The following is a 14707-nucleotide window of genomic DNA, read 5'->3' on the forward strand; positions in this document are numbered from 1 at the left end:
GTTGATATAATCAAAGTTGCATGTACTCTGAAGAGGCATATCGTCCTGATCTGAAGCCGACTATTTATAGGTGGCTTAATGCACAAGATAAGTATCTATTTGGTGTAAATTCATTTTGTGAAACCTCGGTACAATTGAAGTACCACGTACTATTAGTATATTTGCAGTTACTACAGTAACGTGGGGTCCAAGGGCATAATGAGAAGAAAGGAGTCTATTAAGCTGATTAAAATATCCAAGGTTAAGGAGCTGCTGTCCCATTTATTACCTGGCCAAAATGTTGGGTGAGATTTGCTGAGTATGAACACATATAGGCTGCATTTTATCTGGTCAGCCGAGTGTCTGTCAATTGTGGAAACCCATTACGCTCGAGTATCCAACCAGACATATGTGCATCACATATACATCTACACTTCCCCGTATAATGTGATGCACCCCATGGAGTGAGTATCAGGCACAGGTTGGTGGGAGCCAAGGCTTGGACAACCTACAGTAAAATTATATTGGTATAGCACCTTTCACGTCGGGAGGACGTCCCAAGGCTTTGGACAATCAATGTTTAGGGCCCGAGCTAGGAGTCGGGATTGGGGAGGGTGGAGGGCAGGCGGGGGAAGAAGGGTAATTGAAGGCACAGTCGAAGAGGAGGGTCTTGGGATGGGTCTTGAAGGAGGCAAGGGAGGGGGCAAGGCGGAGGAACTGAGGGATGGAGTTCCAGGGGCTGGGGGCAGTGGCTGAAGGCCCGCCCGCCAATGGTGGGGAGGGCGAGCGGGGGACGTGAAGAAGGCTGAGCCCGCTGAGTGGAGGGTGCAGGTTGAGGTACTGCTCAAGTTTAACTTGCCATTACGCATAGTTTGTCATTGCGAACACCATCTGGCAAGTTTATCCAGCTCAGGATCATCCGAGTCGTCAGGGCATTGACTTGCAGGGTTAAGAGGAGCTGAGTACAAAGAATCTGTACCCCCTAGTGCACACTCCGCCCTCCCAAGTGTTTCATGGCAACAAAGTTAAGTATTGGAAAAGGCGGATACTGTGGAATCCAGATAAATTATACAGCCATAACGAGTTGATTGTTGAATGTGAGGTGATTGTGTGATGTACAGAAACTCCTGGAATTCTCTCCTTACGCCATGGACACAAAGTTGATGAATACAAATGTATATTACATTCTGGCTGTCATTCTCGGCTGAAGTTGATCACCAGAGCAGAACTGTGGAAATCCCAGAACCGATGGTGCTTTTCATGTCCATGTTTTCATTGATCAAGTGGGAGAAACTGACTAGGAGTTCCCAGTCTTTAGTGGGAATTATCAGAGAAGTGATAGTCCTATGGCTCGTAACGTGTCCTTCGAATGAACATAAGAAATTCTAGACGAAAAAAGACCAAGGTCCATCTAGTTCGTCTTCCACCTTCCTGGTGGTCGCATGCACATATATCCCAAACTAGCACATTCTAGTTAGTAATGTTGATCCTAGTCTGAAAAATTAATAAATAATAATCCCTACATTTGGTTATAATTATGTCGGGAGGATGGCACAAATCATGTCGGGAGGATGACACACAGGATGTAATGTGAATTGCTACTTGCCTCTGGTCATTGTACAATGAGAAGGATATTGTGGCAACGGAAAGAGTCAGTATAGATTTACTAGGATTTTGCCTGGAATGGGAGGATATAACTATCAGGAAAGACTAGACAGGTTGAGACTTTTTACTCTGGCTATAAGACAATACAGGGGGAACCTGATGGAGCTGTTTAACATTATGAATAGATTTGAAAGCTAAACATAAATAAACTGTTTCTCACTGTTGGGGAGTCCATGGCGAGTGGCCAGAAATGTAGCACAGCTCTGTCAAATCCAAAATAGAGTTTAGGAGGTCTAGAGGGTGGTGAGAATGTGGACCCCACTAACAGAAGCCATAGTTGAAGCAGAAAGCATCAATACATTTAAGAGGACAACTGCATTCATGAGGGAAGGATTAGCGGGGTATGGGGGAGATGCTAGAGGGAGAGGTGGAGTAGAAACACGGTCACGCACTCGATTTGACCTGTTTTGGTGCAATACGTTTTTCGTTTGTATCTGCAAAGTGTAAGGAGTATTTTTGGGTGACTTTTTTCTCCTTCCCTCCCAACCCCCCCTCAAAAAAATGGCATGCGCTTCAGACAGCAAAAGTGTTTTGCATCAGCCTGGCATTGCCTGAGTCAGATAAGGATTTGACAGTATTTCAGTTTTGGACAATGCACCACAATCTGTTTCTATATGTGAGCCGTGCTGCTTCTCACATCTTTGGTGACCTGGTGACGATGCCGAGAGAATGTTTTCAAAATGTAATTACGTTCACGATAGCCGGCAAACAAACCCTTGCAAAAGTATTAACGTCCTCTGCTTGCCAGAACCTTTGGAAGTTCCGTTATTGCCTGCAAGTCATTTCCATCTAGTGGGTAATTTAGTTTAATAATTTCATTGTTTAATAATTGTCGGTTGTCATTTTGCTTAACTCTACCTGCCTTGCATGAGTGTTCAAGAGTATCAGTAATTCTGCTCAGCAATAACATATAATGTTTTAGTACTGGTTTGTTTTGAGTTTTCCATCAAAATAAATCCTGATTTTTTTTACTAGTTTTACCCTCCCCCATCTTTTTTGCCAAAACCCTGAAAAATACTTCTATTTTGTGGATTTAGAGATTGACTTTAATGGTCCTTACCTAATGTCTAATGACAAGCTCTTATCAAATGCTTCTGTTAAAACTGTAAACAATTACTGGAACTGCGTGTAGTTGTCACTAGGAATTACTGAAGTGGTAAATTGCTCATGTCCACAGAGGCCAGGGTTAAAGGCACTCCCAGCTTAACAGTGGAAGCAGTTTCCAAGTTAACAATTAACCTGCTGAGCCACAGCTGCTGTGGGTAATATCTGACCGAGACATTAAAGTACAAATCTAGTAGTGATTTTGTTCACCAGGCAGTAGAACCCTCTACCTCTGCTGTAATTTTCTGCTACTTAATTCAGATAGATGTTAAAGATCCCATGGCATTATTTGAAAAGATAATTTACCATCTGTTGGTGTCCTGGCCAATCCCCCAAATAAAATTGGTCATTCACTCCATGGCTGTTAGTGGGACTATGTGTAAATTGGCTGCTGCATTCGCCTACAAATAGTAACCAAACTTTACAATGAATACTGTGAAGTACTTTGAAATGACTTTCTTACTTGAAAGGCAAGTATTAATTGTATTAAGGGTTTGATTGCTGGGTGAAAGCTTCGGCAGATTTCCTTATTCCATACGCCTCTGTTTACCTAGCATAAGTAGGAATCCGGTTGTTAGTTGATTGGCGGATCACTTTCCAGGTGTTATAATTCCTCCCCCAAAAATTAATAATTTGGTCACTCAATACACGACTGTTTGTGGGTCGCTGCTGTGCGCAATTGGCTGCCGCGTTTTGCCCGCAAAATAGTCGCTACACTTTACAGTATATTCTGTGAAGCACTTTGAGACGACCCGATGGCGTGATAAGACGCTGTATCAAATTATTATTATTATTTTTGTTGCAGAAGAATCCTCTTAATTTTTCAAGTATTAAGAGAACTGCTAGGATTGCTTTACACCTTTGCCTTGCCAGTTTGTGAGTACATCACAGGAATTGGATGTTCTTTGCGAGGTGAGACCTTGTCAGATTATTGACTAATGGACCCAACTAATTATATTGACTTGATGTATTGCAGAGAGAGAATATTAAGGGGACCGAATGTTGAGAATAATTCACCAGCCATCATTTTTATTCCTATTTTTAAACTTAATACAATGTCATGCAGTCAATATTCAGAGTTTGTATTGAATGATAAAAATCTTGTAAATTGTAGTTATTGAGCTCACCCAAATATTAAATCCTGCAATAAATGGTAATTTTATTCTACTGAATAAACAAGCTCATAATTCAGTTACTCAAATGTTCTGCTCTTATTTTAGCTTGCTATAATATAATTTAAGATATTCCCCATCTTCTCTCCCCCCTTCCCCCACCACATTTCCGGCTTCTCTGAAAGTGTTGCCTTGTCATTTATTCATGCAAATCTGAGCTGTAAGTGGTATCGTATTGGATCATGCATTGCTTGGCTATTGGTGGTGGAAACACTCTCTTGTATTTCATGCTATGGTGCTGCTCATCAAGGAGTTCCAGTTGCCTGTTATCCACCTAGTGACTGCTCAAACCTGTGCTTGTTTGATGTCCAGTGACCACCTTATGATGATCTTGGGGGGGTGGGGAGTGATGGAGAGATCCAAGTGCCTGGGATTGGGCTGCCTACCAGTGGACTATTTGGTTGATCTTTAATTGTCTCAGTAGTCTAGTTTGTGACCCAGGCAAGTCTGCAATATTCCAAGACGGATGACAGATCAGCTAGTCCGATTATTGGCAAGATTTGGAAGGACAGGCACTGGGAGCAGGGATTCTTTCCATTTACTTCCCGTTAACCCTGCAAGCGAAAGTTTGAGCTTGCTTGAAGGATGATCCTAACCGATCAGCAAGGGAAGTTTGTGGGACAATGCTTGCTCTGGCAAGCTATGTTGCTTTAGCTTGCTAAACACCAGCACTGTGGACACTCTGGGGTTCCCAAGCCTGGACTCTTGCCAACCTGCATCTAATACTTTCCAGAATTTGATAAGCAGGGTGTGTACATTCCATTCCAAACCAATTGAAATTTCATTATGTTGGTGACATGTGTAAGTGGAACATTGGTTTAGATACTCAATTGTTTAAATACTGACTCAGAAACTGGACTTTCCAGTTAAAGAATATCAACTAAATGCAATATGTCATTGCATGGTTATGGAATATTGTGTGGCTAGTAGTGGACATGGAAATTGGATGTACTCAGCTGTGATGGGGCTCCAACCCATATCTATTTTTCTAGCTCAGTTGGTTCACGCCTCACATCATGTCTTTGAGCTCATGGCTGACAATCCAATGCAATGTTAGTGGAATGCTGCACTGTTAGAGGTGTGATCACAATTTGTTTTAAGGTACTTCAGTCCATTTGATCTAACACCCCCCAGCTTTTTAAATGAGTCTTTGTCTTGGCCTCAATAACCTTACGTTGCAATTTGTTCCAGTGTTTCCCCTCTGTAAAGAAAAACTTCTCTGGTAGCTGTCCTGACATTGCCATTTGAACTCTAAACATATGTCCCCTTGCTCTGCTGTCTTGTTGTATCCTAAAGCATTGATCTGGGTTTACTTTTTCAGTTCCATTTTAAATCTGAGGATCTCTGTGAGTCGTCTTCTCTCAGGAGTGTAGAGCCCAGGCTGGTCTAATCGATGCTCAATCCTCTAACACATCCTGTTGCTCTCCCCTGCACTGGCTCTAGTGCTGGTGCAATCCCGTTATGTCACGGTGACCAGAACAGAATGCAATACTCGAGGTGCAGCCTGAACAGAACACTTTGCAGCTCCAGTTTGATGCCTGGGGAACTAATCTCAATTGATTTAGTAGTATAGCTCAGCATTCCTGTATGCCTTGTTTATTGTTACCTCAGATTTTTGGCATTGTGGGCAATGAGCAAACTAACAACCCGAGATCTCTTTCAGCTTTCCCCTGGCAAGTTCTGGGACACCACTGTGCGCACTTAGCTGCCTCGCTTTGCCCACAAATATACAGTCAATTCACTTTACAGTATATTCTGTGAAGCGCTTTGGGACGTCTAGAAGAGGTGATAAGGCGCTATATCAAATGCAAGGATTATTATTATCTATGAAGTACCTTGCATTTCTGTCCTTTGGATGAAATGTTGAAACCAAGCTCTGTTTCTCCTTTGTATCCTGGCCAAAAATCCCCTCGATAACAAACTGGTGATTCACTTAATGGCTGTTTTGTGGGATATGTCTGTGTGCAATTTAGCTGTCATGTTCACCTACAGATACAGGCTTTCCAGCAAAAGCTCTGAAGCACCTTGAAATGTTTCAGCATTGTAAACCACTATCGATGCAAGGATTTTTTTCTCCTAGAAGATTTCTACGAATGTTTATTATTAATCTTGAATTTGGTATAATGCCTTAGGTTGTTATCAAAAGATTTTAAAGCACTTCACAAGGTTTACTGTAGTGTAGTGGCTGTATTTTCTGTCGTGCCTAATCACTAAATGTTTACACTTTGACATTCTGTTGATACCTATAATATTCACATCACCATTTTGTGCCATATTTTTGCTAGAGAAATACTTACAATGCCAAATCATGGCTTGTGGGATGTTCTTGATTCCGCACCTTGGTTTCTACTGCTCTACACTTCACCCCAGTGACTTCACTCAACTTCCTGTAAATGGACTGAAGACTAAAACTTATAATCAACCATAACATTTACTGTGCTCCGAGTTATAAGAGGAGTGCTTGAACCCGATAGCCGGCTGGTCATCTTTTATGGTTGCAGTTTCGATGGTTAGAAGCTAGAATAGCCCTGTGATATCAGGTTCAAGCACTTCACTTATAACTCGGAGCATTTTGCTCCTCATGAGCACTACAGCTCAAATGGCCGTTCATTCTGTGAACTTCCAAGAGTAGTTTACTCCGTGCACGTTTTTTGGTATTTTCTTTTTCTGGAGCTTTGCTTTGCTAGAGTTAGTATAATCGTTGTGGTTGCGCCCTGTTTTTCTTTGGCTGCATCTCACATGACCTAGACGTGTTAAAACCTTGGGCTTCAGGGTTGCGGGGTCAGTTAACTGGAGTTGAGGTTTCAGTGAGAGCTACATAGATGTACAGATATAAAACACTTTGTTGCAGAAGCTCCATTAAAAGCAAGAGAGGGAGCCTCAATTACAGTGTGATCGGACTTGGAATCCATCTCATTTGGGTTGGGGGCGAAGGGACGAAGGATTAGAATAAGATGGTTTCTCCAGAGAAGCCGGTAACCCTTCAACAACAACTCGAAACCTACACTTATGTAGCGCCCTCCCCGCAGGGCAGCGTCTCAGAGCGCTTAAACCTTTATACTGTAACAGCAAGAGAGAGAGCAAGGTTACCGACCCACTTGCCTTCAGTTACTTCAGAAGGGAATAAATTCAGTGCCCCGGTTATTAAAGAAATATGCTTAGTTACATTGTAAAATTGTGATGACCCAGTATTAAGCAATCAGTCAGTCACGCTTGTAACTGTTAATCCAATACCTCCTCGAATGTGATTGAATTGCCGAGACTGTGCTACACATTATCCATCTATTAGAGTGGGTGTGTGAAAGCCATTCCTGTTCTTATGCTGTAATTTTGCTTTCAGCTCCTGCTATGCTTTTTTTTTACAAAAAAGTGGGGAAACTCATTAAAATATTGGTGGCAATGCTGTATGTAATTAATCTCTCCATCGTTGTGTGGCAGTTTTTTTAAATTACTGATCAAAGTTTTGGCAAAGTTTTTTTTGTGGTGTTTCTCCACCAGTGCTAACCTTCATTGATATCAATGAAATTGTTTAGATGTCATAAACTCTTGCCAAGATATTCATAGGACAGTTTCTTATAGTATGGAAAAACCAAGGAAGACACTAGTTCAGAAGCTCCAGAAACCTCTTCAGTGATAGATTTGTGAATATTTGAGCATTGCTTACTGAGACATTTTGCAGGGTGGAGAGATTTGAATGTATAATAATAATCCTTTGCATTTGATATAACACCTTATCACGTCTTCGAGATGTCTCAAAGCACATTACGTTACCCCTACTACCCGTTTGCTCCCTCCGCTCGGCGGGCTCCGGCCTGCTTCACGTTCCCCCACCTTGCTCACCCCACTATTGGCGGGCGGGCCTTCTGCCACTCAGCATCCACCCTCTGGAACCTCATCTCGCAGTCCCTCCGTCTCGCCCCCTCCCTCACCACCTTCAAGACCCTCCTCTTCTCCTGTGCTTTTGATCTGCCTGCTTCACCCGCTGACCTCCACCCTCCCCCACCCTGACCCCCAGCTCGCGTCTGTAACTCTGTTCAGCACCTTGGGACGTCCTCCGACATGAAAGGCGTTATACAAATGTAATTTTGTTGTTGTTACAGAATATACCATAAAGTGAATTTACTGTATATTTTGTGGGTAAATTAATCCCAATATCACATTAATCTTCAGGACTGACTTGGATCATTTTCCCCCTATCTCTCTGGTTATTGGGGTACACTTCCAAGGTGCTGTTTCATGTGACAGCCTGGATGGTTAATATCAAGACTCTTTGATGGTACAGACATTCGAACCAAGCATGATCTTGTCCTCGTATTGCTCTATTACCCTCCATCCATGTCCAAACCTTAACATTAAGTCACTAGATTGTGATCAAGAATAACTGATTTTTTTTTCAATCTTCATGGCCTGGGGCGGGGGGAGTGGGGGGTAAAACAGCTGATTTCAGTACAGACTAGAATTTGCAACCTGTGAACCTGAGGGTGTTTGAGGGTCCAGTTTATTTTTGAATGAGAGGGAAGAAAAGGGAAAATACTGCAGATGCCAGAAATCTGAAATTAAAAACAGAAGTCGCTGGGAACACTCAGCAGGTCAGGCAGCATCTGTGGAGAGAGGAAAATGAGTTAATGTTTTAAGTCGATGATCTTTCATCAGAACCTTTATTTTTAAATGCTTCAGTTTTATCTGAATTTGCTTCTCCAAGTGGCAAGTTCTTTTCATATTGAGCAATTTTTGAGTACGAAGTTGTTGACAAATGAAAGAGCATCTTGTAGGTATTATGTAGTTCTGTTTCAGGATTTATCAGTCTGGAATGAGAACGACTACACTGTGAGATGACTTGTGCAGAATGCTCAAGCTGATGGCAAAGTGGCAAAGTGATGGCAAAGTGCTCCTTCGAGCTGTGGTTATTGTGTGAAAATGCCACTTGCTGTTGAAAGGCCATCGATAAGTAATCACTCAATAATGCTCCAGCAGCGATTGCTTTGTGTAAAGAGTCTTGTATGTCTTTTGTCCATAATACAATCCCTGGGTACACTCTCTATTTAATCTGCAAATAACTTTTTTTTTTAAAAAGTTCAAAACTGCTGTTAAAGGGGATTGTCAGAGCGGCAGATCAACAACAACATCATTACATGTGTAAAGCGCCTTTCACGTCAGGAGGACGTCCCAAGCCGCTGGACAGACAGAATTTTGGACCCGAGTTGGGGAGGGTGGAGGGCAGGGGGGGGGAAGCAGGGAGATCGAAAGCAAGATCGAAGAGGAGAGTCTTGAGATGGGTCTTGAAGGAGGCCAGGGAGGGGGCGAGGAGGAGGGACTGCGGGATGGAGGGTGGGGGCAGAAGGCCCGCCTGCCAATAGTGGGGCGAGTGAGGCCGGGGACACTGAGTGGAGCGAGCGAGCAGGATGGTTTAGGAGGTCGCAGAGATAATGGGGAGTATTCAAAACTCATTGCTTCATTCTATCTTAAGCCAAGACTTCCAAATTACTGTATTATTCCAAATATAAAACAATCTCAATTATAAGGAGATTGCCTTATTCCTTCCCACCCGCCTCCACCCAATTTTCAGTTATGGTTCAGCAGTTTGATTAAAGCACAATAAGGTTTGTGTGGCTTGTCTGGGAGCAAAGAGGTTTAAATACCACAACCATTGATGTAACTTGCAGGATTGATTTAGATACTTTAGAAATCAGCAGTAGAAGGGTTCTGGAAACCCCACTGAAATCATTCATGGGCACAAATTGAGATGAGGCTTAGTATGTGAATTCTGCATAGAGAGAGTGCAGATATGTTTGTGGACAATATTGTGCTGCTGGCGGACTCAACTGGGGATCTTTTATGCTGCACTCACCATCTTGGTCACTCAATCCACAACTGTTTGTGGGACACTGCTGTGTACAATTGGCTGCCGTGGTTCACCCACAAACTATACAGTCAATTCACTTCACAGTATATTTTGTGAAGGGCTTTGAGACATCCTGAAAGCGTGATAAGGCGTGATATCAAATGCAAGGATTACTTATTTATCTTTAACACTGGGTCCCCAGAGCAAACCGGTGGTGGATGCCCCCAAGTGTGGAATCCTAGTTCTGCACAATGCAAGTGAAGATATTGAGGGTATCGATTGGAAGATACAAAGCATCAGTGTCCCAATTGTTGATTTTATTGGTTACCTGGGGGTTGTGGTGGGCAAGTGGAACCTTTGCTTGGACACTGTATAGGTGGGATGCATCGTACTCTGGTTTTGATACTCGTAAACACGGTGATTGGTTTCAGCCTGTGTCAGACCAAAAAAAAAACCCCACATAGGTTAGGGTTTCACTATCTTGTTCAACAAAACCACAAAATGTGAGCTGTTTAGACTTGGTTATCGCAAGGACGTGTAGATGTGCACGGTACTTGCAAGCAGTTAGACACCCACGTAAGAGTTGTGGACAGGAGAGGAGTGACTTTGCAGTGTTGAGCTGGGTGGAGTTTCTGCAGTGCTGCATTTAATACTTCAATATGTAAACCTCCAGATATGCATGTTTTTTTTAGGAATAATATTCAGATCACCTAGCATTACAGTGGTGCAGTGTTTTGGCATGTCAGCCTAATGGGCCAACAGTATGTTCAATCATTTAGCGGGGTACAGCTTCCTTTTGTCTCAATCTAATAAAATATCATTAAACCTGTTTTGCATGTTTGATGCTCTGGGTCTCTAATATTGAACCCAGAAAATCTCTTAACTGGTCCATGTTGCATTGCAGTGAAATATTTATGTTTGTATTTTGCAGTTCAGCCTATGACAATATGAATAAAGGTTGTGTGGACAAAGTTCGTGTGGCCATTAAAAAGATCAGCCCCTTCGAACATCAGACGTACTGCCAGAGAACCCTTCGTGAGATTAAAATCCTCCTGCGCTTCAAACATGAGAATATCATTGGCATCAACGATATCATCCGTGCACCCACCATTGACCAGATGAAAGATGTGTATCCTTCCAGGTCTCCAGAAAGCTGGGTCCAGCTGTCCTTAAGAATCGTTGGTTTTATTTTGTTGTAATATGGAACATTTTGGGGTAAAAATGTGCTTAAGGTCAGACACTTGGGTTTATCCAGAAACATGACCATTGAATTCCTATCAAGTGCTTGTTGTCTGAACCACAATAAGTGGCACACTCCTTTTACCTCTGGGTCGGGAGCTTGAATGTAGCATTTGACTGAAGTGAAGAAAATCTCACTGCTTGGGTGAAATGATTGACAATTTCACTCTAGTTCCAAGTAAAATGCTCAAAACAGCCCTTAATTTGATACCATGTAGTTACCTCACACTCTGCACTGCATTTATTCTGTATAATACAGTTACAGTGCTGCTGGCAATCCGTATCCTCCACAATCTGTTATTAGAGTGCTAATATTTAAGTTTTTTTTATTTTATACATGCATAGACATAGAAACAGGAGTAGGCTATTCAGCCTCTTGAGCCTGTTCCACCATTTTATAAGATCATGGCTGATCTATACCTCAAGTCCAGTTACCTGCCCTTGTCCCATATCCCTTAGTACCCTGACCCAGCAAATATTTATTTACCTCCATCTTGAAAATGTTGTTAATTAATCACTCCTTTGGACAAGTTACCTGACATATTTTACATTGTGTAACCATTTTCAGAAGATTGTGGCCTCCTTGACTTTCCTGCAGGTACATTGTACAGGATCTGATGGAAACTGATCTGTATAAACTGCTGAAGACTCAGCACCTTAGCAATGATCATATCTGCTACTTCCTGTATCAGATCCTGAGAGGGTTAAAATATATCCACTCTGCCAATGTCCTTCATCGGGATCTCAAGCCATCCAACCTACTGCTTAACACCACCTGCGACTTGAAGGTTAGTTTTCACTTTTGTTTTTACTAAAGAACTATTTGTGTGAGGACAGGTCAGTAAGTTAGTGCATCAAGATTGCATTTTGTCCATAAAATATTCACTTTATATTATTTTCTGTAAAGTGCTTGAGACGTCTCGAAGACATAAGGTGTTATATCAAATGGAAAGATTGTTGTTATTATCAAAGATCTGAAGAATGTGTGGTCAGTACCAGTGTTTCTAAAGTCAAATGGATTATCTCCTTAGGGTGAGGTGTATAGTCATAGGGAGAAGGAAAAGTAAATCAAGATAGTCTTGCACAGGTGTTGGACAGTTTATTGGCGGATGTCTGGAAATGGGCTACTCAGAGTGCTATGTTACACCAGGATAATGTAGAGGTGAAAATGAATGAGGCAGTGTTCCAAAATGTTATTCCAATGACAGAAAGGATAAAGTAATTGGGTCACTTTACTTGAATGTTTTTATGGGGCTGTTCTCCTCATGGATAAAAGCCTAGTTGCTGAAGAAAATGGTTTATTCTGGGGAGCTGTGTAGGTAGAATGATTTAATACAATTATGAAGAATTCATTATTGCATAATAAAAACTATAGCACTAATGTGGACTTTTTTTTTTAAATCGCTTTCTGCTTCACTGCTGCTATTTCATCCAGACACGTACAGAGCTTTGAGGCAGTGGGGTGGAACACACAGCTGTCATAACTTGGACCTGGGTTACAATTCATGCTCAAATGGTTGTAGGAGGGTTTCCTTCCTACTGAATGTCCTTTGTCAAATAGGTTTGGGCAATTCAGTCCAGTTTCTACATCTGTTTGGATGCTGTGATGTTGCTAATTCAGTCGGACTATAGCAATTGATTTTAAGATACATTGTTAGATACTAGAGAAAGAGGGAGATGCTCTGATGATGCCTGTGTGCAAGATGTGGGCGGATGCTCCCAATTGAATTCCCTCAGCAGGAAGAAATTACTTGTAAACGTTGCGGTGTCGTACTATAGCTGGAGCCCGTTTAGAGTTGAGCTCATTCGGATAACAAAGCCTGTCAACTGTCTTTTTTTAATCTAAAAAGGATGTCCAAAATGTTTCTAATTTTCTCCCCACTGGAATGCAGTTCTGTGAGCGGTGGTGAGCCCCGATATCCCTGCCCAAGTGACCGTTATTCACGTGTGAGCCTTGGCAGTGATGGTCAGCAGACCAGTTGACCGCAGACGGAGTCACAGCCAAGCCTACCCCCCTCCCCATCTGGCTGTCACACGCAGTGACAACCCGTAGAGGATGCTGAAGAGAAACTAGGAGCAGAAGCCCTGTCTAGTTTTTAACTCCCTGACCCTGCAAAGGTCAGGGCCAATTTAGCCTTTCCATGCAACCAACAACAACAAATTCTGTTTGTATAGTGCCTTTCACGTCGGGAGGATATCTCAAGGTGCTGGAGAGTCAGTGATTTGGATCCAAGCAGGGGGCTGGCATTAGGAGGAGTGGAAGGCAAGGAAGGCAGGAGGAGGAGGGTGACTAAAGGCACGGTCGAAGAGGAGAGTCTTTGGGGCATGCCTTGAAGAAGGCAAGGGAGGGAGTAAGGTGAAGAGACGGGTGGAATTCCAAAGGAATACCATCCCACAATCCCTTTGCAAACCCAGCAAGCTCCTGGTCTGTAAGCAGCAATTCTATCCACTCTGCTATTTGGGAGCTGATCCATTTGAGTTATTTTCAGGTATATATTGAATAAATAATGCAAAAACGAGAGTATTTATAAACTATTGTAACTGCAGTATTCCTGTGTCAGAATCAGTTATTTTCCAACTCCCATCTTCTCCCTGCCTGTGTTTTTTTTTGTGTGTGGTGGACATTTAGCCATCTTCTCTGGTGTCTGATGAGTTGGAGGATGTGCAGATGTGCAATTTTTTTTCACAAGCAAACTATATTTCAAGATAATTTTGCTGTGTTGAACTGACTTCAAGGTGACATTCCGGCAACAGAAAGTCAGAATTGAGCCAAGGTGGTCTTGGTTGTCCAGTTTCTCAGCCCGGCGAGTCCGCAGTACTCCAGGGCACTGCTGATGGTAGCACAGCCCAGCCTGGCTCATCAGCAGGACCTGGAAAGGCAATCGGGGCTCCTGTTCCCCCTGCAAGCCAGAGTCCTAATGGGAAAGGTGATCCTAGCTGGACAAGCAGCAAGAATGCTTGACAGACAATGCTATCAATAGCAAGTTTGCAGTTTTTAGCTGGTTAGACTCCCAGCAGGACCCCAAAGCTACCCGTGAGGACCCTAAGCCTTAGCTCTTGCCATCTGCATCTAATATTCTCTGGAATTAGGAAAGCAGGATGCAGCCCCTCCAGGGTGAGAGCGTGCATTATTCTATGCCAATAAATATATCTAGAATTTCCATGAATTAGTAAGAACTCTAGTTTGGATACTCTTTAAGCATAATGATGGATTTCTGCGTGTCAGACACCCGACTGACCAAAATAATATTGGATGGTTTGCTGGATTTAGTGCTGACAGTGCATTTGTCACTCCTTTTCACCTACATTCCACAGGTGGCCTGCCTGTTGCAGGCTGATTTCATTAATCATGGCTGGGTTAAATGGCTAATGTGACATTGCTGCTGTTGGAAACCATTACCAGTATAAGTAATAAAGTGCGCCCTGGGGTAAGTGGCCTGTTCAGTTATAATCGATTAGATTCAACCACCATATTAAGCTTGATTCAGACATACAGGATGGACTGAGGTTTGGCACTGTGCCGAATCCTACACGAGTTTCCACTAAGAACCTCAAATAATAATCGGTCTCCACTTACCCAGATAATAGTTCATTCTGGGGATAGCTTTAAAAATACTGCTATTGAGGAACTGCTAATAAAGCCATAAAACTAACCCATTGCATCCGAGTGCAAGGCTAATCCAGAAAGATGGATAGGATTGAACTT

General features: G+C 42.6%; 1 protein-coding gene across 1 annotated transcript in view; it reads left to right on the forward strand.

The window, feature by feature from the left end:
• Window positions 1–14707, forward strand: part of mapk1 (mitogen-activated protein kinase 1) — a 55977-nt gene that overhangs the window by 26073 nt on the left and 15197 nt on the right. The window contains exons 2-3 of the mRNA XM_042337239.1: window positions 10694–10891; window positions 11600–11789. Coding sequence (XP_042193173.1) covers window positions 10694–10891; window positions 11600–11789 — 388 coding nt within the window. The remainder of the gene's footprint in view (window positions 1–10693; window positions 10892–11599; window positions 11790–14707) is intronic.

This window comes from Callorhinchus milii, unplaced genomic scaffold (genome assembly GCF_018977255.1).
Source record: "Callorhinchus milii isolate IMCB2004 unplaced genomic scaffold, IMCB_Cmil_1.0 Scaffold8, whole genome shotgun sequence".
In the NCBI taxonomy this organism is placed as follows: domain Eukaryota; kingdom Metazoa; phylum Chordata; class Chondrichthyes; order Chimaeriformes; family Callorhinchidae; genus Callorhinchus; species Callorhinchus milii.